Source organism: Parasteatoda tepidariorum, chromosome 6 (assembly GCF_982258835.1).
Source record: "Parasteatoda tepidariorum strain Cologne lab strain chromosome 6, Ptep-v5.0, whole genome shotgun sequence".
In the NCBI taxonomy this organism is placed as follows: domain Eukaryota; kingdom Metazoa; phylum Arthropoda; class Arachnida; order Araneae; family Theridiidae; genus Parasteatoda; species Parasteatoda tepidariorum.
In genome coordinates this window covers 98,610,567-98,634,288 of record NC_141760.1, presented here as the reverse complement: position 1 = coordinate 98,634,288, position 23,722 = coordinate 98,610,567, and the positions used below count along the sequence as shown (strand labels likewise).

Genomic DNA, 23,722 nt, shown 5'->3' with positions numbered 1-23,722 from the left:
AACTCTAACCCATGATCCGTCTTCCACTGAAGATATTTTACGTCAGCACTGTGGTCGATGCAAGCCGGAGGCGAACTTCGCATCGACCAGCCATCGATGGGGTTCGAACCCGGTTCACCTCATTGGAAGGTGAACCACTCTATCCCCTGAGCCACCATGGCTACTAATTTAATCGTGGACACCATATAGGTGGATCAATGGCTCCTTAACAACTCAAAAATCAGCAATAAATTACATCCATGTCCAAAGCAGAATTCGATGCCGGGATCTTCCTGGTACGACGTGAACTCTTTGACCATCACGTAGTCCAGTCGGTTTATTTCGTCACTTTATTTTCGATCGTCTAATCTTCATTCTAGTTTCAACATTCTAGTTAGCAATCTCCCGCGATGCACTACGATGAGGTAATCATACGTTTGAAAGGTTACGTTTAATCACAAATCACGTGATTTCGTTCCGAAATTATTTCCATAATTAACAAAATATAACTCAAGTATTTCTGAATTGACAAAAGTGAGATTTTTATTTCCGAAATTAAATTTCGGGATAAATTGCCATAATCAATTTTTTGAGCATTTCAAAATTCTTTAGATTTAGGTTTAATATTTTATTTTACATACCACCTCAAAGTCAAAATTAACTTGAATTATGAATCAACGTAGAACAGTTTTCTTTAACAGTGCACAATACACTTCAAGTAAAATAAAACTTCAGTAAGAAGTTAAATAAAAAAAAACTTAAGGGTTTACCTTACGCGGGTTTGGAAATTATTTATCTGATGAGGCATGTCAAAAATGTTTTTCTGTAGTCCCCAGCAAGCAGCACTGTAACTCCATCGTAGTGTCAAAATAATTGACGATTTTCATCTCTCAAGTGCGAAAACAACACGCTGAAATTGCCCTATCACTTAACTTCACATGCTTCTAAACTGGTTTCAAAACGAAATCGAACGGTGGTGTGAACTAAGTCCAGCTTTAAAAGAAAAGAAAATAACAAATTAAAAAGAGTGAGTGATGTAAGTTTTGACGCGAGAGCCATAATTTGATTATACCATACCTAAGACTAAGTAAAAATTTAAACGTAACGAAAAATAACTATCTAACTACAGTTCTATGGTCTAAAGTGGTCTCGAAATCCATGTTAAAATAACATATTAGGGAATACCACATTAAAAATTTGCAGTGATTGGCCAATTTAAAGAGATCGCATGACTGACGAGAATTCTTTAACAATAATTTCCATGTAAGTGTAAAGTATTACTTAATTCCTTTCTTACAAAATAAACCAGTTTTTTTATGTTACTCATTATGAAAACAATCTCTAGCAAGTTCATAAGCCAAATCGTACTTCTCACTAAGTTGATATTAAAAGTCTAATTTGAATTTTTAAGAAGTACCGAAATATCTTATGGCTATCAGTAGGATTTCGGTGGGAAATTTCACTATGTAAATAGATGAAGAAAATTACATTGAAAAAAACGTCGCCCATTAAATTTTAAATGGGGCACTAGGTCAAGATGTGCTTTAGGTCTGTTTTTCGAAGATTCTGCCACCCCATGAAATAATACTTTTTCGGAAATAGTATGCTATTTTTATAACTGCTGTAAAGTTGCAATTATTCGTGGCTGTTAGGTCAAGTTAAGCTTAACCAGCCGTAACATAACCAGCGCCCTCTATTTTAATTCTAAAAATGATACAAAAATCAAAGCCGCAGTTTTGTGAAGATGAAAAGTGTTTCGAATAAACAAAACTTATATACACTCTATAACAGTTTTCTTATGTTCACTTCAGGTACACGTTTTTTTTTAATGGTTCACTTTATGTTTTACTGTTCTTGAATACATCAACAGTTTATCCTTTATGTCATTGTCACAATGTTAATGATCGCTTTGGTTTAGCGACCCAACATACTCTGTATTATTACTCGTTTTAGTCCTATGTACTGCCTGCACATGATGCATTGTATGTCATACTGTACTTTCCTGCGATGTGTTGTAAAATTTTTCATTTGTGTCTTTGGCTCACTATAAGGGAAGCCCCGTCGGCTTCGGCAGTATAAGGCAGGACTCTCGGAGCATTTTAATTATTTTACTGCTGCTGCCATCAGACTCTGTAATGTTTTCGTATTTTTGCACTTTTTGTATTTTATGTACTTGTCTGTTTTTCTTGATTTTAATAAACATTAACCCGTATGCCCTAAATTGAGGCAGGTCGGGGTAAATATTTCAAATACACTCTACAACAAAAAAATCGACGCAGTAAGAAGAAGTTGTCCGATTGAAACGAAAATTGGTGGATAGGAAGACAATTAACAGAATAGTAAATGATTAAAATTTCAGAACAATTGAATAATTTATTGCAGAGTTACAGTGACAAGTTCAATAAGGTGTTGACCCACTTCTAGCCTGGATACAAGCTGCCACACGGCGTTGCATAGACTGATAAAGCTGTCGAATGATCTCTTGTGATATTTCCTGCCAAATTCGATCCAATTGTCGAACGAGGCCATCAACATTCCGTGCCAGATGCAATCGCCTTCCTATTATATCCCAGACATGCTCGATGGGAGAGAGATCTAGTGATCTGGTAAGCCAAGGAAGAGTTTGACAAGCTTGCAGACAGTTCATAGCAACGCGTGCCGTATGTGGTCTGGCATTGTCCTGCTGAAAAACCAGCCCAGGGCGCTGCAAAAGGAACGGTAGCAAAACAGGTCTTAGAATGTCGTCGACGTACCGCTGTGCAGTAAGTGTACCGTACCTCTAATGACGACCAAAGGGGTCCGGCTGTCAAGGGAAATGGCACCCCAGACCATAATGCCTTGTTGAGGGCCGGTGTGGCGGGCAATAGTGAAGGCAGGATCCCCTCTCTGCCATGTGCGTCTCCAAACACGCATTCGATGATCGTCAGGACACAGTTGGAAGCGGGATTCGTCGCTAAAGACTATACGTCCCCAGTCGGCATCATTCCAGCCTGATCTGTTCAAAACATTCATGCATACGAAATTTCAGAGCGATCGGATGATTGCTTCTTGGTGCGTCGATTTTTTTGTTATAGAGTGTATATTGAAGGATTTATTCTAACGCTGTATTAGTTAACCTCATAAACTTTGCAAAAACTGAAAATTATTCATTAAGTTTCATCCCTTTAGAAAAATATCGCCAAATTTGTGGTGACTTTTTAAAAAATTTAATAACTCTTAAAATATTTAAATTTGTCCGTTCTTTAAGGCCCAGATGATTCTTTACGGCAAGATGGCTAAAAATTATAGCTTTGACTTAATTGTAAATGTGGTTTTTTGCATTTTCCTTTGCAAAAGATCTTCGAAAAGTACTGTTACGATTGATGGTTCTCTGCAACCCAAGAAAACAGGCAACTCTGATTGAAACGAACAATGCAGTTTTTCTGGCAAATCAAAATTCTACGCCTCAGGTAATATTAATGCAAAAGGTTTTCAAAAAAATAATGAAATAAGTAAAACACTAAGATCATCAAATACAATTTTTCCCTTAATACAAAAAATACATTTTATTTACAGTATACTCTCGATATCACTTAATTTCGATAACTCTAACACCTCGTTCTGTCAAAAAAATATTTTCCCCTTGGCTCTATATATCCACCTAATGTTAATTTGAATACTTATGTCGAAGAGTTTCTTCTAAAAATCTAGTTAAGTCCAATTTTTTTTCGAAATAGAAAATGAATTTTTTCGGAAAAATCATAGTGTAAGTTCATTGTAAGCCACATATTTTCTACTTAATGCATAATTGTTCTTGTCTTACTTTTAAAAATAAAATATCATTGCTGTATTTAGACTTACAGTCAACTGTCATTACATACATGTTTCATAGTACTTATTCTTATGTTTCATGACTCTACTTTCTTCAGTACTATTTGAGAATTTAATTTTTTATTTTTTAGAACATATTTAGTTCTGCACTTGTTGCCTCGAAAACTCTCTAAGTCGAAATTTTGTAGTGTCCTTTCAACTTCGAGATATCGAAGGTATACTGTATTTATTTATTTATTGAAGAAAATTGGCAGAACAAAAGTTAATATCGACGCAACTGACAGAAGCGATAAAATTATAACAGCCGTAAAATAAAATGAAAAACACTTTAAATTAAAGTAGCTTCATAACGTTTGTGAAAGTCCATCAAAAGAAGGTTGTTTAATATCTATCTTTACATCAGCTGTGCAAAGGACTTCAGAATAGCCTTTTATGTAATCTGTTGTAGATGGTATCAATTGCTGGAGCATAACATCCACGGTAAGTGTAAATATTTATTTCTAAATTATAAATATTGCGCACCTTAGGCGCTGAGGGAAATAGTTCCCTCATCCAGTATCGTAATAAAAAAGAAACAATTTCATTCGACTTTTTAGCCTAAATATATGAGATATAAGTGCAAATTTAGACGGAAGTGGCATATTATAACTATCGCTTCCGGTGGTTGTCTTTGTATCACAATCCTGGTGTGAAAGTAATCAAATGTAATAATCGTATCGATAAAAATTACCATTTAATTTTACCACTAAGCCAATTTAACTACAATTTAATTTTACCCCCTACCACTTTAAAACCAACGCCAAGTAACTGAAAATCATTTTTCAACCAGTTTTAATATTAACGGTATTCTAAATTAATGTGTTTAATATTCTTTCATTGCTTCTTTAAATATTGTTAAAGATTGTTTCTTTAAATACTGCTTCTTTAAATATTGTTTAAATGTTGCTCCTTTAAATATTGTCGGGTAAATTATTTTTATAAATAAATATTTTTGTTACTTATCCGTTTCGGCAGCCTTAGAAATGATTGAACAATTATTGACACCAGTGATGTTGAGTTAATTGTGGTAATAAATACCCCTATTGTGGCAATAGGTAATATATTCAAATAGCATGAAATTATTAAAGAGAAAAGAACTTTGACTTTTTTACTATTATTTTTTTAATTTTTTTTTAATAGTAGAAGTTTATACTAAGTTAAAGCTGTCTTAATAAAAGCTTCTCGTATTGTGGTAGTAAGTTCCTTTATATGAAAAAAGCATGAACTTTTGTAAAGGAAATATGCTTTCCCATTAAATATCTCATAATTTATATTTGAAAATGTTTTTTAAACATAATAGTTTGTATACTTTTTTTTCCATTTTTATTACTTGAAAATAATACTTAGGTTAATCATCACGATAAGCCGTCGAAATCGGACAGTTGTCGTGTGTTATAAAATATCAAATGTACATTAAAAGATAGAATTTTATTTATAAAGTGCATTCGATATTACATGCAAATACTATGTTGTCTCGAAAATAAAATGCGTTTAAATTATTTCTTATACGGTGAGTTTCTTAAAACATACGTTATTTTTTATAACACTTATTCAAACCTTTTTTATTAATTAATTGATTGTCCCTTAAGTAAATTAATTATTTTAGGTGTTTCCTTAAAAAAGTGTTATTTTTTTAATAATCATTCTTAACAAACGTATCATTTAACCTTATTTTTAAGCATAAATGCAAAATGAGTTTTAAAAATTACTAAGATTATAAACTATCATTAAGTTGTATTCAAGTATCTTTTACGAATCAAGTGAATGATGTAAATTCTTGAAGCTTAGCAATTTGGCTACACCTTAGGTAAACTAGGTTAAAGTTTATGCAACTTAATTAGTAACTAAGCAACTTGATTAAAATCAAAACTAGATTGAAACTGAAACAACTTAACTGAAATCAAAATAACTAGATTAAAACTGGTCTGAATTAAATCAACTGGGGCAACATGAGATATAAATTGAATTATATAATCTAATGTCTTTAATGTTATTAATTATTAAGTTTAAATGATGTTGCAATGCATACTATTGTTAATGATGTTTGATTGTAATGCTCATTCTTTTAGCCAATTGAACGTAGGCAAGACTTTAATAAAAAATAAGAACTTTTAAAAACATAATATTGGAAAAATGGGTAAACTTTTTAAATTTCATTAATATTTGACAATTTTCAAAACTTTAACTAATTTTATAACTTTTTTGGAATTTATTCTAAATATTTCTAAATACCTTTCGTACTTTTCATCGTGTAAATAAGAAAACTAATGTGGCATTTATTTGTCTACCATCGTAAGTCACTATAGAGGTAATAATAATAAACTTTTAGCTTTGAGCCATAAATTGTAAATTGCAAGAAATGTAGCAGAAATTGTACTGATAAATGTTACGACATATATTTTTTTACAAAAGACATAACAATATCAAATCTTTAAATGAAGAGAATTGTAAAATAGTGACTTTTAAACTCTCTAATTTCGAGCCTCATCAAAAATCAGTTAACTCAAAAATGAATTTTTTAAGTTATGTTCGATGATCTCAGTGGTAACTTAAAGATAAGCCACAAATGTAGTTTTTTTTTTTAGGAAAGCGTTTTTGGTAGAAAATACTACGATTCCCATGATAAGCCTCCGATATTCTTACACACCTAACAACCTTAACCTAGCAACATTACTGAGAGTGAGGACTAAACACATCCGGGAATGAGAACTGCCGAGTACATTCCAAGTAAAAATCGTCTGTCATGTTCGAAAATAAGTCACTTGCGATTACCAGACAAGATGTTTCAGTGTTTAGCCAACCGACATGTGTAGGGGTCAGGAAACTAGCTCTGTATCAGTAAGGTTCTGGATTCGAATCACGGGCAAGACATAGATGTTCTTTCCTTCTCTGTAATCTGTTCTTACTGTGGGAGCAACGTTGGTCCACCTAATATGGTGCTCCTGAAAGAGTGGCCAACAAATCTGCTCTTCAGGTAGGTTTTTCAGTGCACGGGAACTAGCTAAATTTTTGCTTAATGGGACTTTTCGACAACATTTTAAGTGTCAGATAATGTATAATTCAAGTTGTAGTTCATGTTGCAATTCATTTTTACGTCGCACTAGAGCTGCACGATGGGCTATTGGTTACAGTATGGGAAACATCCCTGAGGATGATCCGAAGACATGCCATCACAATTTTGATCCTCTGCAGAGGAGATGATGGCACCCCCGCTTTGGTAGCCCAACGACCTGCACGAGATGGCGAGCACTTTACGGTAGAACAATTTAACGAGGACCAATACCGCACACCCTCGGTCCCTAAGCAAACTGATCCAAGCGGTCACCCACCCTCACCGCACACTGACCACAGCCAGTGATGCTTGACTTCACAGATCTGCTGGGAACTTTCTCAACGATCTGTCCACTGTCGGACATGTTTCATTCAAATCAACCGATAAACTGGCAACTTGGTTATGTATTTTTTTTTTATTATTTATTTTACATTGAAGAAGATTTTGCAATTTATAAGGATATTCATGCTACAGACATCTCAACTCGTTAACTTCATAAATCTTCATTCCATTAGATTTCTAAAATTTAACAGTGTATATTACTAATGTAGTTTTGATTACATTTTAAAATGTTTCTTTCAATGGCGTTTATTGCTTGAAGAGCATGATAAGGATTTTTTTTTCTTATCGTCATTCATTTTTTATTCAACTTATTGCCAACTTCTTAAAAATAATAATTTAAAAAAAACTATGTGTAAAACAAATTAATAAACATTCAGTTCAATTTTTTACTAAATCTAATAAAAACGTGAAGAAGTTATGCGGCCCGCAATTGGCAAATGAAACTGGGGATATTTAAAAGACGAAAGTATTTTGCTCAGGAATTTCTTTTACATTATTTTTCATGAATTTGGCTCCCTTCTACGGTTACGCCCGTAAGCAGATATAGCTAGCTAATGGAATTTTTAATACTTTGTGCGATACTTACTTGTAAACTATACTAAGAAAAATTATAATGGTAAAGAAAATTATGTAACCTTTGTCAAAAGTGTGGCTGATTATTATATTACCCCAAACACTTCAATTATGTTTTTATAAATTCTTCGAAAAGCTAATCATTTTTATTTTTCCAATTTGATAATTTACTAACTGCTTCTTAATGTTCGGCAGCAAAAGGTATCTCCTCAATGGCCCATAAAAATGAGTGATCAGCACAAATTGATATGGTTATTTTATATCCTGATTGTCTCAGTTGTGCTAGTTTCGTTGGAACTTGAAATGGAGCTGTTCTCATCACTAAGAAGTGTTTTCACATCCGAAGAGGTGGAAACAGATGAAACGTATGTTATTATAATAGATGCAGGCAGCAGTGGTACCCGGATGCACATCTATTTATTCCATTCAAACGCAAGTAAGGAATTAAGGGTCATGTATACTCATTCAACGTGTTCCTTGATTTACACTTTCAACGAACATCAGAGAAAAATTTACCGAAGTTAATTTCCTAAGGTGATGGAAAAAAGCAAAATTTATTAATCATTTTTAAAAGATATTCCCATTAGCTACAGAGTCAATTGTTTTGCATGGTAGTAAGATCTATTTAAAATGAAATATGTAGAGGGGATTCATAAATTGCATTAAAGTTGGATTGGTTGGCTGATTTTTATTTGATGATGCGAGAGCCAGATCTTCTACACTAAAACACGAAACTCAAGTTTAAAAAAATCTAAACTAATATATCATTTTTAAAATATATTCCTAATGGCTACAGAGTGAATTTTTTTCTTGCACGATAATAAGTTCTATTATTTCTTAAAAGAAAAAAATATGTAGAGGACATTCATAAATCGCATTAGAGTTGGATTGGTAGGCTGAAATTGGTTTGATGGTGCGATAGCCAGATCTTCTACACTAAAACACGAAATTCAAAAGCAAACTAAAAAAATACGATAATGTGCGCAAAGATAAACTCTTAAACTGCCAAACGTATAAGTTAAAAAAAGGTATAGGCAAATATTTCCCATATATCACAGGGACATCTAACTACTATAACGTACACTTTGTTATAACTTTTATTTATAATTGATTTTATATGAATGTATAATTTATTTACACTCAAAACAAAAACGTAGCCAAACTTAGACATTAAAAAAAATTGAATGTTATAAACATAGTCTGACGTTAAAACAAAACACTAAAAAGGAAAATGTAACACTCGTTGATGAAGAAGAGTTAAAAATAACGGGATTCGACGCTAAAAACAACAAGTTTATGAAATGATAATATGAAAAAAACAATCGCATAAATTCATTAAATTCTTTATGATACTAATCAAGAGGAACATTAAGATGCTTTATTCACGTCACTAGAGATTTTATAATAACTACCCGTAATAATTGTTAATTAATTATGCAAAAACTAGTAGAGTGATGGTCAGTTTCGGACAGCACTCACACTAGGAACATTAATTTTTAAAACTACTCATCGCATAAAGTTAGTTTTAAATGCATTTATATTTTAACAGGTGGTCCACTGTCCCTAGAATCGGAATACAAAATAAGATCCCAGCCAGGACTTTCTGCTTACACGGAAGAACCCAGTGAGGTGAGTTTTCAGCAAGCATTGGTATTCAAATCATTAAAAATTGCTAAGAATTTAAATTGTTGAAAAAAACTTAAGTTTCTTTTTACACATTACTCTCATAGCTGAGCTTCATGGAAATTGGACATGATAACCGGCTGTAACTATCAAAATATTTTTCGAAATTTTTTCTAGAGATGCAAAACTCGTTCAAAATAATTGCTGATAAGTAACATTTTGCAAATTTCATGTCCACCCCCCCCCCCTGAAAATAACACATGATGCGAAAAAGGCAATAAGAACTGTTTGGTTCAATAGGTTCTAAAAAATAGTAAACTGTAAAAAATTCCGCATCAAACCACGGTATAAAGTACTGATACTTTGGCTGCATCATCCGCAAAATCCCTTTTACCGTAAAACCTATTTTTACCATTAAATATTATACCGTAATTTTTACAGCAGTATTTATTTAATTAGTATTATTTGGTGATTTTAGGGAAATTATTACCGTAAAAATTACGATAAATGAGTTTTTTTTTTCGGTAACTTGTTCCAACAAAAGTAGATTTTACCGTAGTTTTTACAGTATATTATGATTACACTGTTTTGTACTGCAAATGTACATGGAGCATGAAATTACTTAATATATAGGCCAAAATAACATTTTATTGATATGTATCAAGGATTGAAATTTTTTTTTGTACAAAATGTGAAGTAGTTTTATTCATATTCATAAAACCTACGAAAAAATATAATTTCTATAAACCCCCTCTGCCATGGAATCATTCTATAACATATATGTCGTAGGCCGATTGAAAAATTCAATTCTCTGCAATGCTCCAACTAAGCTTACTGCAATAAAACTGCAAAGATCAATTAGACCAAAGAGGTCACATTATTAACCGTATATTTGGTGCACATTGCCATTAATGAAATTTGATAGAAGAATATTTAGAAGTAACATAAGTCAATTACCAATAATTTTTATGACGTATTTCATAAAACCTTTTTAAAACCATCCCTAAGAAAGTAGTAGAAATCTATAAACTAACTATACCATTAGTTCGAAATTCATTGAATTTATTCTCAAATTTATCTGTTAATAAGCTTATTGCTTTCTAAAAAAACTTATTTTTACATCACAGATAACTCTTATTTTATCTGGCTTACTGGGAGTTGCCCAAAAGTACATTCCGGCTGATCAGTGGAGTGACACTCGCTTAGCCTTAATTGCAACGGCTGGTCTGAGAACTATATCTGACGATGATGCAAATATTGTCTTGGAAACGGTAAGTCTCATATTTTGATAAAATATGCTTTTCAAAGTCACTCTCATTTGGAAAAAAAATATTTTTAGTGTAATTAAACTGTTTCAATTTGTACTAAATTTGATAATGTGTGCTACTTAACCAAAATTGAAACAAATCTTGAAAGTATCGTTATTTACTATTAGAACAAAAGTTAGACATTGAAGCAACTCAAAATGCCAAACTTGACGATAGATATAAATCAAAATAAAACCATGCTATCATTTATTTAGCATAATTTAACAATTATCTTAAACTCATAAAGACACTTTTTTTTAATTCTTCATTAAAAACTTTCATAGCTAATAGATCTACTCATATCTTCATTACGTATTTTAAAAATCCTTGATTAAAAATATTTCCTTTGAATCGAAGCTCTAAGGACCATAAGGAATTGCTTAAGATAAAAATAAAAATAATGTATCAAATTCTGACGGATCATTATCCAAGTTATTAATTATAAAAGTTAACTTATCATCAGTTAAGTAATCATCATCTTAATCATGACAAAATCATTACAAAATTAATTATATGATACTGCAAGAAAAGTGGTAACTGCAAATTAAAGAAAACGATTGTCATATTTTTGCCAGACGTTTAAAATATACTGATCATATTAGAGTTGATAATTTGTATGCTCACGTGGATTTTTTTCCAACGAAATTTTTATTATTCTAGGTACGTGAAGTGTTTGAAAAATCTCCATTCCTTTTTAATAATAATGATGCATATCTACTTACAGGAGCACAGGAAGGTATCAACTTAATTTATTTTTTTTTACTTTAAGCAATTTATTAGTTTACCAAAAAAATAATAATAAGATTCGCTGTAAACATACCCTCATTTAATTTGCAAAAAAAAAGAATTAATCCTGAAAGCTAACATATTTTTTTTATTTACAATTGAAAAAATTGAAAATAATATAAAGAAACTTTAAATACATTATACTCTCGTTATCTCAAACTTCTATATCTCGAAAGCCTTGTTATGTCAAAAAAATATTTTCCCTTTGACATTACATTACCACATAATATTAATTTGAATTCGTATGTCGGAGGGTTTCTTCTCAAAACCCTATTATGTCGAATATTTTTCTTTATAGAAAATGAAACTGTTTCGGAAAATTACAGTGTAAGTTTATTTTAAATCAATTCCTTTATATTTAATGTATAATTTTTTTTCTTACTTTGCCATATTTATCATTGCTGTATTTAGACTTATAGTCAATTATCATTAATATCGACTTATTATCATAAATTATCATTAATTATAAGACTTATGTCTATAATTAATGAATAATGATTGTCAATAATGAATATTCTGTATGGAATGATAATTGACTTATAGTCATCATTGCATACAGAAGTATTAGTAGTTATTCTTAAGTTTCATGACTCTACTTTTTAGAGTAATATTTTAGAATATATTTCTCTACTTTTTAGAAAATATTTAGTTCTGAACTTGTTATCTCGAAAACTCACTATCTCGAAACTTTTCTAGCGTCCCTTCAACTTTGAGATATCGAGAGTATACTGCATTGTATAAAATACAAGTACACATCTTTTTTTTTCTTAAAAGGTCTAACAAAATTGTGTAGAAACAGCTTTCTGAAAGTATAAGTTCAGTATGCTGGAGTATAAGAAGTCTAAGTTCAGAAAGTATACGTGCAGTATACTGTATTTTGTAAATAAAAAAAATTTAAAAGCACATGGTGGCATTTTGGATTAGTGGGACTCCTGTTTACCTAAATAAATCAAGCCTTTAAGCGCTTCATTGCTTACTTGTCACCTCGGTGAAATGTGACTTCTTTGTAACATGTAACATAACCAATAATACCATTTTATTGTCTTAGTGAAAACTTATAATTCTACTAGTATATTTAATTTTACTAGCATAAAACTGAATGAACCGACGCTTTTAAATTTTACTGTTTATTAATAAATGTCTAAAATTACAAACATTTAAAATTCCAATTATCAATAATTCGTTATGCAAATATTTAACAGCAAATAACAACAGCGATTCATATATTTAACACCAAAAATTAACGCGTAATTATTACAAGTAACTGAATTGGATTATAAATTTTAATATAATTATTGGATAATTATTATATAATTATTGTATATATAATTATTGGATAATTATTATATAATTATTGTATATATAATTATTGGATAATTATTATATAATTATTGTATATATAATTATTGGATAATTATTATATAATTATTGTATATATAATTATTATATTATCTGAATTTTAAATCACAGTACATTTTTTTCAGGTCTTTATGCATGGTATGGTTTGAATTTCTTACTTGGTAAAGTATCCTTTCTATTTACTTTTTAATTAAATTACAATTATCCTATAAAAAGTCATACAATTTCACTTTGCAATAAAAATATCTAAAACAATTAATTTAAAGAACTATTGATGTTCACGCAAAGCTTTTTTTATACAGACATAACAGTTAAAAATTATTGCTCTCGAAATATTTTTTCATGCCTTGATGCTCTCTTTTTATGATCAAAATAAAAATTTAAATTCTATGTAACAATAACTGTCAGTATATTGAGTAATAAATTGATTAGTTACATTAAATTATTGGTGGTAAATAATTGTTTTGTAACAATACCATTCATACAATGCATATAAATTAATTTATTGGTTGAATGTAATATTGCAACAAAACAAAAATGATTAGTTAAGTTTTCTCCATATTTGTGAAAATTTTTGCAGATCAATTAAAGGATGCAGCTGACACGGCAGCATTGATAGATTTAGGTGGACAATCGATTCAAATTGCATTCGCTGAGGACAGTTATGATATTCAAACGTTAAGAATCGATGACTTGCAAAAATTACAAGAGAGGAATAGGGTTTTATATACAAAAAGGTAAGTAAAAATATTTTTACATCATTCTAAATCCACTATAATAATGAAATTAACCCTGAAAGTTTTTTGATTGAACCTATATTTATAAATAAATCTGTTGTCATTACAATTCACACGAGGCCAGTATAGGCTTGGAAAACAGGAAAATTTGTAAGCTTAAATCATAGAGTGAAATTTAATTTCCTCAAGTTAAGATGATCCACCAAATTTTGAATTTATTATTGATTTTAAAAGAAGTGAAGCCCTTGAATGGTAATTATAAAGAAAATATAGTTCGGATTTATCGGTCCAAGGGCCAGTTATGGCAATATTGCACCTACAATTAGTTGTGAGTCAAAACTTTGAAAGCTAGGTTGATGTATGAAAATCGTTGTTCTCGAGACAATAGTAAATGTAGCTATGAAGTTTATAACCAATTAATAAAATAAGTGTAGTACAGTAATGGATATTTTTGAACCCAAATATCATGACTAAACGGGGAATTACGGGCTTACTATTCCTTACTTATTTAAACACTGAGCATAATCATTGTTAAGGACTATATTACAGATGCAACTTTTCAAGTGATGTCTTCGTATTCAGAAATTTAAACGATAAAGTTAAGTCTTTAAAGTTTATATTTCTATTACGTAAATTTACGAAGAATATTGACGGCCGGGATAGCCGGCTGGTAGGGTGCTGGACTCACGTTCGTGAGAATGGGGGTTCAAATCCCGTCGGCTGAAGACTCTCCGTGAAGTAAATAGTGACTGATGCACATTAAATCTGTCGGGTCACAAAGTCCTCCATGTTTCTATAACTAATAACACCTCTGGGGGTACTGCATTGGAAATTGATCGTTCTCTGGTTCAGGTCAAAATTACGATCTATGGATGAATGAATGGATCTAGGAATCGGTTCACCATATGAACAGGAGTGATGTATGGGCGTGTCAGAAGTCAAATGCTTGACCATAGATGGCTCCACTAGACAAAAACATGAGCAATTAATGACATACGACAACAACCATTACAAATTTATAGCACACGACGTGTCAACCATGTAAAACAAACTGTTGACTTAAAAATCTTCTCGAAAAAAGGTTAACTTAATAAAATGTAATCAAGGGACTTATGCAAATGGACTATATCATATTACAAATTTATTCAGATTCATTAATTTGTTCTTTTAAAAAATGAAAAAATGGTCATGGAAGTTTCGAAAAAGGAAATAAATTCTGTTTATTTTCGTAAATAGCCATGTTCGTTTTCATTAACACGCATTTTGAGCTTTGTCCAGATTTAGAAACTCACCAACTATGAACTGAAATCACCACTGAAACCTAGAAAAAAAAATTTTTTGATAAAAAAAAATATATGAAATTATAAAGTGGAAACAATACCATATTTTACAGATTCGTTCTGAATGATGTTTAATAGCACGACGCAGTTTTACTGATTTTTAAAGACTGTAAATGCAATCTCAGACTTTGTTTTCTTTTTGGTTAATCAAGAAAATGCTTCTGATAAAATTTCAGAAAAAAATTTAATTAGCTGGAACAATTTTGAAATTTGAAAAAAAAATAATAATCAACACTGAATAAATGTCTCAAAAACAAGTTTGTACAGTTTTATAAGCTGCAAAACATAAATATAAGTGTACAAGCAAATTCAAATTTATAAATAATATCTATATCTTTTTATGTGTGCATTTAAGTAAATCTAATTTCAACTCAGTTATTTAGGAAATGGTCTACAGAATGCGAGACTCTCTCTTGCCCAAATAACAACAGATCCAATTCTGTTTATAAGTATGACTTCGCCTTAAATTCTTTTTTAATCATTTGTCTATCATAATCAAACTCTGCATTATCATACATTCTGTTCTAACAAATTTTTGCAGATGCCATAGAATACAATGGCATCGTGACATTTGGAAGTCCTTGCATACATCCGGATACAGAAGAATTTTGGGAATACGATTTTAAGAGAAAACTCGTTAAGTAAACATTTTTTTAATATGTTCTAAACTTTATGCCACCTAAGCTTCTTAACGTAAATAATTGCCACTATAAACATTAATACTACATATCACTAAGTTAAAAACGTTGAAAATGTTATGAGCAAAAACTCAATAACAAAATATCAATTTATCTACAAATCACTTCACTCCCCTCTACTCCACATTCTTTTCCAGTCTACTTTACTATCCTTTTCATTCCACTCCACACTCATATCTCCACTACCCATTCCACTCCAGACGACATTTCATTCAACTCCACACAATTTCACTCCCCAACTCAGCACCATTTCATTCCACCTAACTCTCCACACAACTGCTATCCACTCCCCACTCCATACCACTCACACTACATTCAACTTCTCTCCACTCCACACTCACTCATCTAAACTCCACTCCACACACTCCACTGTACTCCTCTCTCAGTCCCACTCCTCTCTTCACCCCACTCCTCTCCGCACTCCACTGTACTCCTTTCTCAATCCCTCTCCTCTCTCCCCCCCACTCCTCTCCACACTCCACTTCGCTCCAATATCCATTCCACACCCCTCTCCTCTCCAGTCACTCCACCCTTAAGGCCTGTTTACACGGTCCAATTTCTTGAATCCGAGAAATTGGACGGATTTCTCTGTCCAAGAAATTGGATGATTCGTTGACATTATCCAAGCTCTTGAATGTCGCTGATTCGTTAAAAGAAAAACTTGCGCATGCGCATTGTTCATATTCAACATTATAAAATAATACTTACATAAGTTTAAAATTTCTAAATAAATTCAAATAAAATCATAATAACACAAATAAACCGCAGCAGATCAATTTATTTGGACTGAAATATATGAAAACAGACAAGAAGATGACATAATTTGCTGCCTGCTTGTTGACGTCACAAAACCTGAGACGCTGATTGGTTAAGGGAGAAAAAACTTGGATGGAAAGTAGAACATGCTCTACTATCGTCCAAGAAGTTGGACCAAGTTCTTGGATGTTTGTTTACACGATCAAAGCTCAAAGAAAAACAAGTTTCCATCAATATCAATCAATCTCTGTCCAAGAAATTAGATCGTCTAAACAGGCCTTTACACTCTTTTCTTCTCAACATCCCACTCCAATCTCGATATCACTTCACTATCAACACCACTCTCCTTCCGACTCCTCTGTCCTTTCGACTCTTCTCTCCTTTCAACTCCTCTCTCCACTACAATCCACTGTACTCTCCATTCCACACATTTCTACTCCACACAATTCCACCTCCACGCAATTCTACTCTACACAACTTCACCCCATTCTCCAAAGCACTTTCCAACCAATCTTCATACCTATACTATCGACACGCCACTCCATACCACTCTTCACTCCATTCTCCACTGAGTGCAGTATATGATGAAGAGTGCAGTTGCGTGGAAAGTGCAGTTGAGTGGAGTGTGGAGTAAAGTGGAGTGTGAAAAAGAGTGGTGTGAAGTTCAGTGAAGAGCGGAGTTGAAGAGCAGACCACTCCACATCACAGCACTCTCCACACCATTCAACTCCGCTCTCCTTTCCACTCCACTCCACTCTACATACCTCTCTACTCTTCTCTGCTAAACGCTCCTCTCCACCCCAAATTCGAAATACTAGCATTCACAATAATGTCAAAATTGCAACTAAAGAAAAATAATTCTTTTTTAAATCTTAATGCAAAAAAATTTTTTCGCAAATATTACAATTATCCAAATTATCAAGTTTCATGTAAAAAATATTTCAGTTGCTTACAAGTCTTGTATAAAGCGCAATTCCTTAATTGAATTATTATAAAATCCGCTCAACATTCAGACAATATTAGCATTAATTATAAACTTTCAAATAACACACTGTAATTCATGTGTGGAATTTCTACCATAAATAGCATTCATTGCAGAAATATAATGTATCTGAAAATTTGAAAAACCCGTAATTGTTTTCAGTAGAGAGTATAAATTATGAACACATTTTTTTTTAGTTCTTAAACACGTGTTTTTACTTTAAGGACATTTTCAAACATTTTATTTACATCAATCATTTTAGAATTTTTAAGGAATTTCGCGTCTTTGCCTATAATTAAACGTAAAATTTATAAATTATCTAAATACCATTACAAATTGTGAACAAATGCTGATCCCTTTACACACAATTGATAAGAAAACCACATTTACTACAATATTTCAATTACTTTAATTCAGTTTGTTTTACATTACATTGTTTCACATTTACATTATTTCAATTAACTTTATATTGTTTTTAGTTTCTAAATAAATGAAAATTTTTTTCCTTAGAAATCAAAGTTATGAAAAGTATGGCTTTGAAAATTGCTATCTAAAGGCTGTAGCATATCTGGATAACATTATTCACAAACCTCGCAATCTCGGAAAACGAGAAATATATGCCCTGTCAAGCCACATAGATCGAGGTTTTGAATTAGGTCTTATTGGTACGTTAAGTTATTTTTAAGTACATGACTTTATCAGTAAATCAATCACGATCAATCGCATCAGGAAACAAAATTGAATAAAATGTACAATAAAAGCAAAAAAGAAAGTTACTTAAAAAACAAAAATTTAATTTGAAATAAAATTCAGTCATTTTGAGATCATAATATTCCCCGCGTCCCCCAGTTACGATTTGCAAATATATTTTTTTATTTCCAATGAGCTGCACAATCGGTCATGCCGATGAGCAGACCTAGTGCGTTCTCCAAAGGTGGTATCCACTCTTTCAGGACCACCACAATGGGTGAGATACCGTGGGTCATGTTAATTTAAACGTCTAGTTTCTGCCACACTAGATGGCAGCACCGAGACTCTATTTGTATGCTAAAGTGCACTAGGAATTTAATTTTGCCGGAAATGCCAAGAGCCAATAAGGCACTCCAGGGATCTTTTACTCATACGACATGGCCGCAGAGGATTTTCTGCATCCCGAAAATCCGGTGTCTGGGCCGGGGATCGAACCCGCAGACTTGGGCGATTTTCAAATATCAAATTTGCGACTTTCTGCCGAGTCCATTACAAATTAAGAGGGGATTCAAATTCATGGTACCTGTTTTGCATTTCGGGTACACATTGGTGGACCATATGCATGTTCCTACTAAATGCTCTGACAAACAATGATACCCGATCTGCAGATTGAAAATTGCTATTGTTTATTTACGTGGTACGTAGCAAAAACAATTTCTGCAGTCTTGTATATTTTGGTACGTTAACTTTATCGTTTAAAATACCAGAATCGTATCATTAAAAATAGCATTTAACAATATTTCAATGCCTTCGGTCAAGCTTACGGTTAGTGAGAATGTCCAGCGGTTTTTGCACAAGATTATGTGACCGGTCATTATCTGTACGTGACGCTTAACACTGAATTGATTATTAAATGGTTTTTGTTTACATAAAATAACAATGTGTTTCTTTCTCGTTCTGTAATTCGTAAAATACAGACTTTTTTCAAACAGAATAATGTAATTTTAATCGCGATGCATATAAGATAAAGTAGTTAACATATGCTGTAATAACTTCACAAGATACATAATGCACAAATTCTACTATTCTTTAATAAATTACAAAGTGCAGATTCTGCTATATTCTTTCGTAAATTAAGTCAGCTGTTAGTTTTTTGGCGCAAGTAACAAAAAAAGTTATACTGAAAAAACGCAATTTTTGAGTTAAGTAAATTCTGCAATTTTTCGGTGAATTATAAAGTGCAAAAGCTAAGATTTTTTCATACTTAGCATAGTTAAAAAAATATTCCGTTTCAGATTTTCAAGGTGGAAACTGCACAGTCGGGGAGTTTGTGGATACTTGCAAATTTTTTTGCAACAATTTGATGCCTGCAACAACATTTACTTGTCTCGATTGCAGTTATATTTCAGCATTTTGGCAACATGGCTTAGGCCTTCGTAGAGAAAAGGAAATCCAAGTAAGATATGTACATGTTAAATCTAAAACATACTTTGCATCGGAAGTTCAACGTTAGAATTAGCATATTCTGCAGTTGTAAATTCGTATATTCTGCAGGAATTTAACTATCAAATGCAGCATATTCAAGGTGTAAAAAATTCAGCTGATTATTTATCTAGCATACCTCTTAGAAATGCTGTAGTTAATAATATGAATAGATTTGGGTTAAATAATAACTAAAAGCTTCCCATGCCTTAAATTGTGGTTTATATAGAGCTTATAATTTGTTGAAGATTGCTAGCTGATACCCAAAATTTTATTGAAACTTGTGATGCTTGCCTTGCTAATAAACCTAAGGCTAATTATCAACTATTATAAATAATCTAAACAAATGTTTTTTTTCTACACTCTGCTTGCTTTGGGTAATAATAACTGATAACGGTAATTTCAGTTTGATAAACTTCAGCTTGATCAAGTTAAATTACTTCTGATGAATTTGAGAATTATTCAAAATCCTTAAAGCATCGCAAAACTTCATTTTACTATGATATGTATGATGGACTCTTAGAAAGATCACATAGAGTTCTTCTTAAAAAATTTATTGCTTCCATATGTAATAACATTTGAGAATGGGCAAAGATTACTTTTCTTTAAATTGCATTTACAATTCATCTGTCCATGTTGTAACAAGTTATACACCTGCCGAATCATTTCTTGGTAAAAATTTGACTATTACTTTTAAACATAATTTTAACTGCTAAGACCAAGGAAAAATCATTTAATTATCTAAGAAAGTTAAAAGAACGCATAACAGAAGCTAAAAAGATAATTAAGGAACAACATTTTGAGAACAAATATTTTGAACGACATAAAAAGTACTGTGGGAAGAGTAGATATCGACAATGTCAACCTTCATCTATGAAAAGGTACCCCATCATAGAATTGAGTTAACATGTCTTACATACTAGAGAATTGTAATTTTGTAGTAGTAGATACACTACAGTATTCCCCAACCAGAACTATAGCTGTGATAGAATTCAATAAACGAATACCACAAGTTGATTCATTGCTGTTTTTTGTGAGAAGTCGAGAGAGCTGTATTAAGATCCCCGTACTTTTGAATGCAGATGGTGAGAGCTGTATTAAGTTCACCGTCGTGATCGCTCCTGTGTTGCCTTTAGCAGTCGAGTGTGTACGTTGAGTGTAATCGAGACTGAGTAGCAACAGCGCGAGATGGAGGATAATGTCGCAGTCACAAGTAGCAAGTCAGCTGCTCAATGTGGACTATCCATCTTAGTAGGCGTGTTCATTTCGAAGTGGGAGTTTCTGTCGAGGTTCACATCACGCCCGAAGGTCACCAATGTGGGAGGACTAGACATCGACTATGTCAACCTTCATCTATGAAATTGCACCCCAACATAGAATTGAGTTAACATGTCTCACATACTAGAGAATTGCAATTGTAATTTTGTAGTGATAGATACACTACAAGTACTATAAAAGTACACCTTTTCCTAATTTTGAATAAAATGATCTTGTATATTTGAAACTAATAATAATATTAACTTATTTCACCTAAACGATCTTTTAGAATTGCAAAAAAATTAGAGGGAACAAATATTTAATACACATTAAAGACGATGAAAGTGATGAGTTAAAAATATTTTAGGTAAGTATACTTTTCAAAGAGAAAAAAGGTCTTTAAGAACTGAATTAGAAAATTAAAAAAAAATTATGAACATTGCATGAACATGAGCATTGAATATGAGTTAGTTTTATGATAATAATGTTATAAAATAAATTAATATTTTGAGATATGATGTTTCTCATTGAAAATTTAAATGTAGGTAAAAATATAAGTAGGTAAATAATTTCTTTCTTAGAATGAATTTTGAATTGTGTTTTTTCCTTTATTTTAAGCTGAATTTATATTCAGTGTCAAATGGTCCTTGTTATTGAAAATGGAAATGCCCATTCAAATAAGTTTTACCATACTTGTTTTCCTTTTTTTTTATTGCCTAAAAGTATTTTTTGCTATTAAGATATTTTTACTGTCCACGCGTTACTAAATTGTTTGTGGAATTATTATTTCAAGTATGCATTGTTTAGAGTATTTCATAATGATGAGTGATATTGATAAATAAGCTTAAAAGAAAAGTTCGAAAAAATCAAATAAAATGAAAATAAGTGCAACGAGAAATACATATAATGTGAGTTAATTTGATAGCTAACACTAATGTATAGGATATGAATTTAATGTGTGGATCATAAAAAATACGACACAAAATATGTAGCTAGTGTTTAAGATTCTAGGCATGAATACCTAGTGATTAACGCACTGTATAACGAGTCCACTAAGCCTGCAAGAAGTTTTTATTCTCTTTTTTTGGTATCTTGTTATTGTAACCTGCTCTACCGTTGAGTGTTATTAACAAAAAATATAATATAATTGAAATTCAACTATGTTAAATTAATTATAATATTTGAAGTGTATTTGCAAATAATTTATTCTCGCAAGTCTGTATACCCTGATATAGTTTTGATTTTGTTATATTGTTAATTAAAATAGATTATGAAATTCAATTTTCTATTTTAAAAAAATATTTTTTTTAGCTTACAAACATCATACGGGGAATTAACGTTGAATGGTCATTAGGAGCTGCTCTCAACTTATTAGAATATAATTGACAGCAGGCAATTAACAGCTATTATGGATCTTTATCCCAGTTCAGAGATTCTGTGAAATCGACTCACATATTTTGAAATATTTTCTGTAATTAAAATAATAAAATAAATTATTTCAATCTAATTTTGTTATATTTCTTTAAAGAAAGTTGGTTGGTTGGAATTTATCGGCACAATAGCCAGAAATGGCTATACTGCACCAGACACCAGGTTTAAGAGTCATTGTTTTATTTTTTATTTTATAGAGTAATGGATATAGTCCCATTGTTTTAATATAAACTTGATAAGATTGTGATGTATAAGGTCACTAAGTACGGATAAAATATCAGGATAAAAGCAACCAAGAAGTTTGTTACGCAAATGCTTGAACCGTTTACAGTCGGTTAAAATATGTTTAATACAGAGATTCCAACTTGCTCCGGACAGCAAACAAATGTTTTCGAGTGGTAGTTTATTAATGTGTGATTCTTGGTTTAATAAATTCAATTTATTAGTTTTTTATCCACCACTATTTCTAAATAATTCGACGGTTTATATCATTCACCACTTTGTTACACTTAAGTCATGCACCTCCGTTGCAACCAAAATTAGTCAAGTATTTGCAAATTTAAGTTTGTAGTTGTCTACCGTTTTTAAAACTATTATGGCACGTCCGGAACAGTTGGCATCTCTGCTAATGGGTAACAATTAGGTGCTGGTTTGACTTTCAATAAATGTTTATGGCTATAACGGGAATGACTGATGCGCAGTCTATTAACTAAAACCTGGGTTTTAGGGAAAGTATTGACTGTTTGAAAAGCAGACATACGACACTTAAAAACTGTAATTTTATATTTAACAAAAACTGTCGGAATAAAGTAAAGCATTCTCGCAACAGTCCGTTATGGGTCAGGGGGTTCGTGAAAATTAAAGATTCACGATTTCATAGCCAACGGCATGACTGTGGTAATGTGGTTTTTACTTCCTAGACAAGCTGGTACCCATCAATCTGAAAGTGGATGGGCTTAAAGCCGCCACTGGGGATGGAAACCCCAATGAAAAACTTCACAATGACAATTCCATGCCTTAACCATTGAGCCATCGCTGCTCAATTTCATAATAAACAATAATAAAATATGGAGAAATGCCTAGCCAGTGCACACATTTGTACAATTAAGAATCCCTTAAGTTAGGGCAGCATAACAACCAGCACTATAAACAGACCCTGAACAGAATTATGTTAGGGAAGCAACCCTATACAGCTATACTCGATCTTTCATTTAAATGTCCAAATTGATGTGAACTCTCATAATGAGCCACATTCAAATGTACCGCATTTAAGACTTGGATAAAACAGTTCGTTTGGCGCACCTTGTAGTTTTGTGGATCTTGTGCCATTAAACTATATATTCAACTCAATTCAAGACTAGGTAAAAATATCATAGAGAAAAGGTTTAAGTAAATTAAATCTGATTCGTTAAAATAAAATATATTGTCTTATTTAGAAGAAGAAATTATTTTTTTAATAAACAGTAATAAAAATGTATT

General features: G+C 31.7%; 1 protein-coding gene across 2 annotated transcripts; it reads left to right on the top strand.

Moving 5' to 3' along the window:
* Positions 1–4,139: 4,139 nt before the first annotated feature.
* Positions 4,140–22,319, top strand: LOC107438616 (ectonucleoside triphosphate diphosphohydrolase 5). 2 transcript variants are annotated; one of them, XM_087166246.1, is made up of 12 exons: positions 4,140–4,269; positions 7,991–8,231; positions 9,345–9,424; positions 10,546–10,689; positions 11,386–11,461; positions 12,996–13,031; positions 13,451–13,607; positions 15,323–15,396; positions 15,489–15,588; positions 17,894–18,048; positions 19,369–19,529; positions 22,124–22,319. In XM_087166246.1, the coding sequence occupies exons 2-12, from the start codon at positions 8,021–8,023 to the stop codon at positions 22,196–22,198; spliced, it is 1,269 nt and encodes a 422-aa protein (XP_087022372.1). In that variant the 5' UTR covers positions 4,140–4,269; positions 7,991–8,020; the 3' UTR covers positions 22,199–22,319. The 2 variants fall into 2 exon arrangements, with proteins under 2 accessions (XP_087022372.1, XP_087022373.1); XM_087166247.1 differs by lacking the exons at positions 15,323–15,396; positions 15,489–15,588.
* Positions 22,320–23,722: the final 1,403 nt, after the last annotated feature.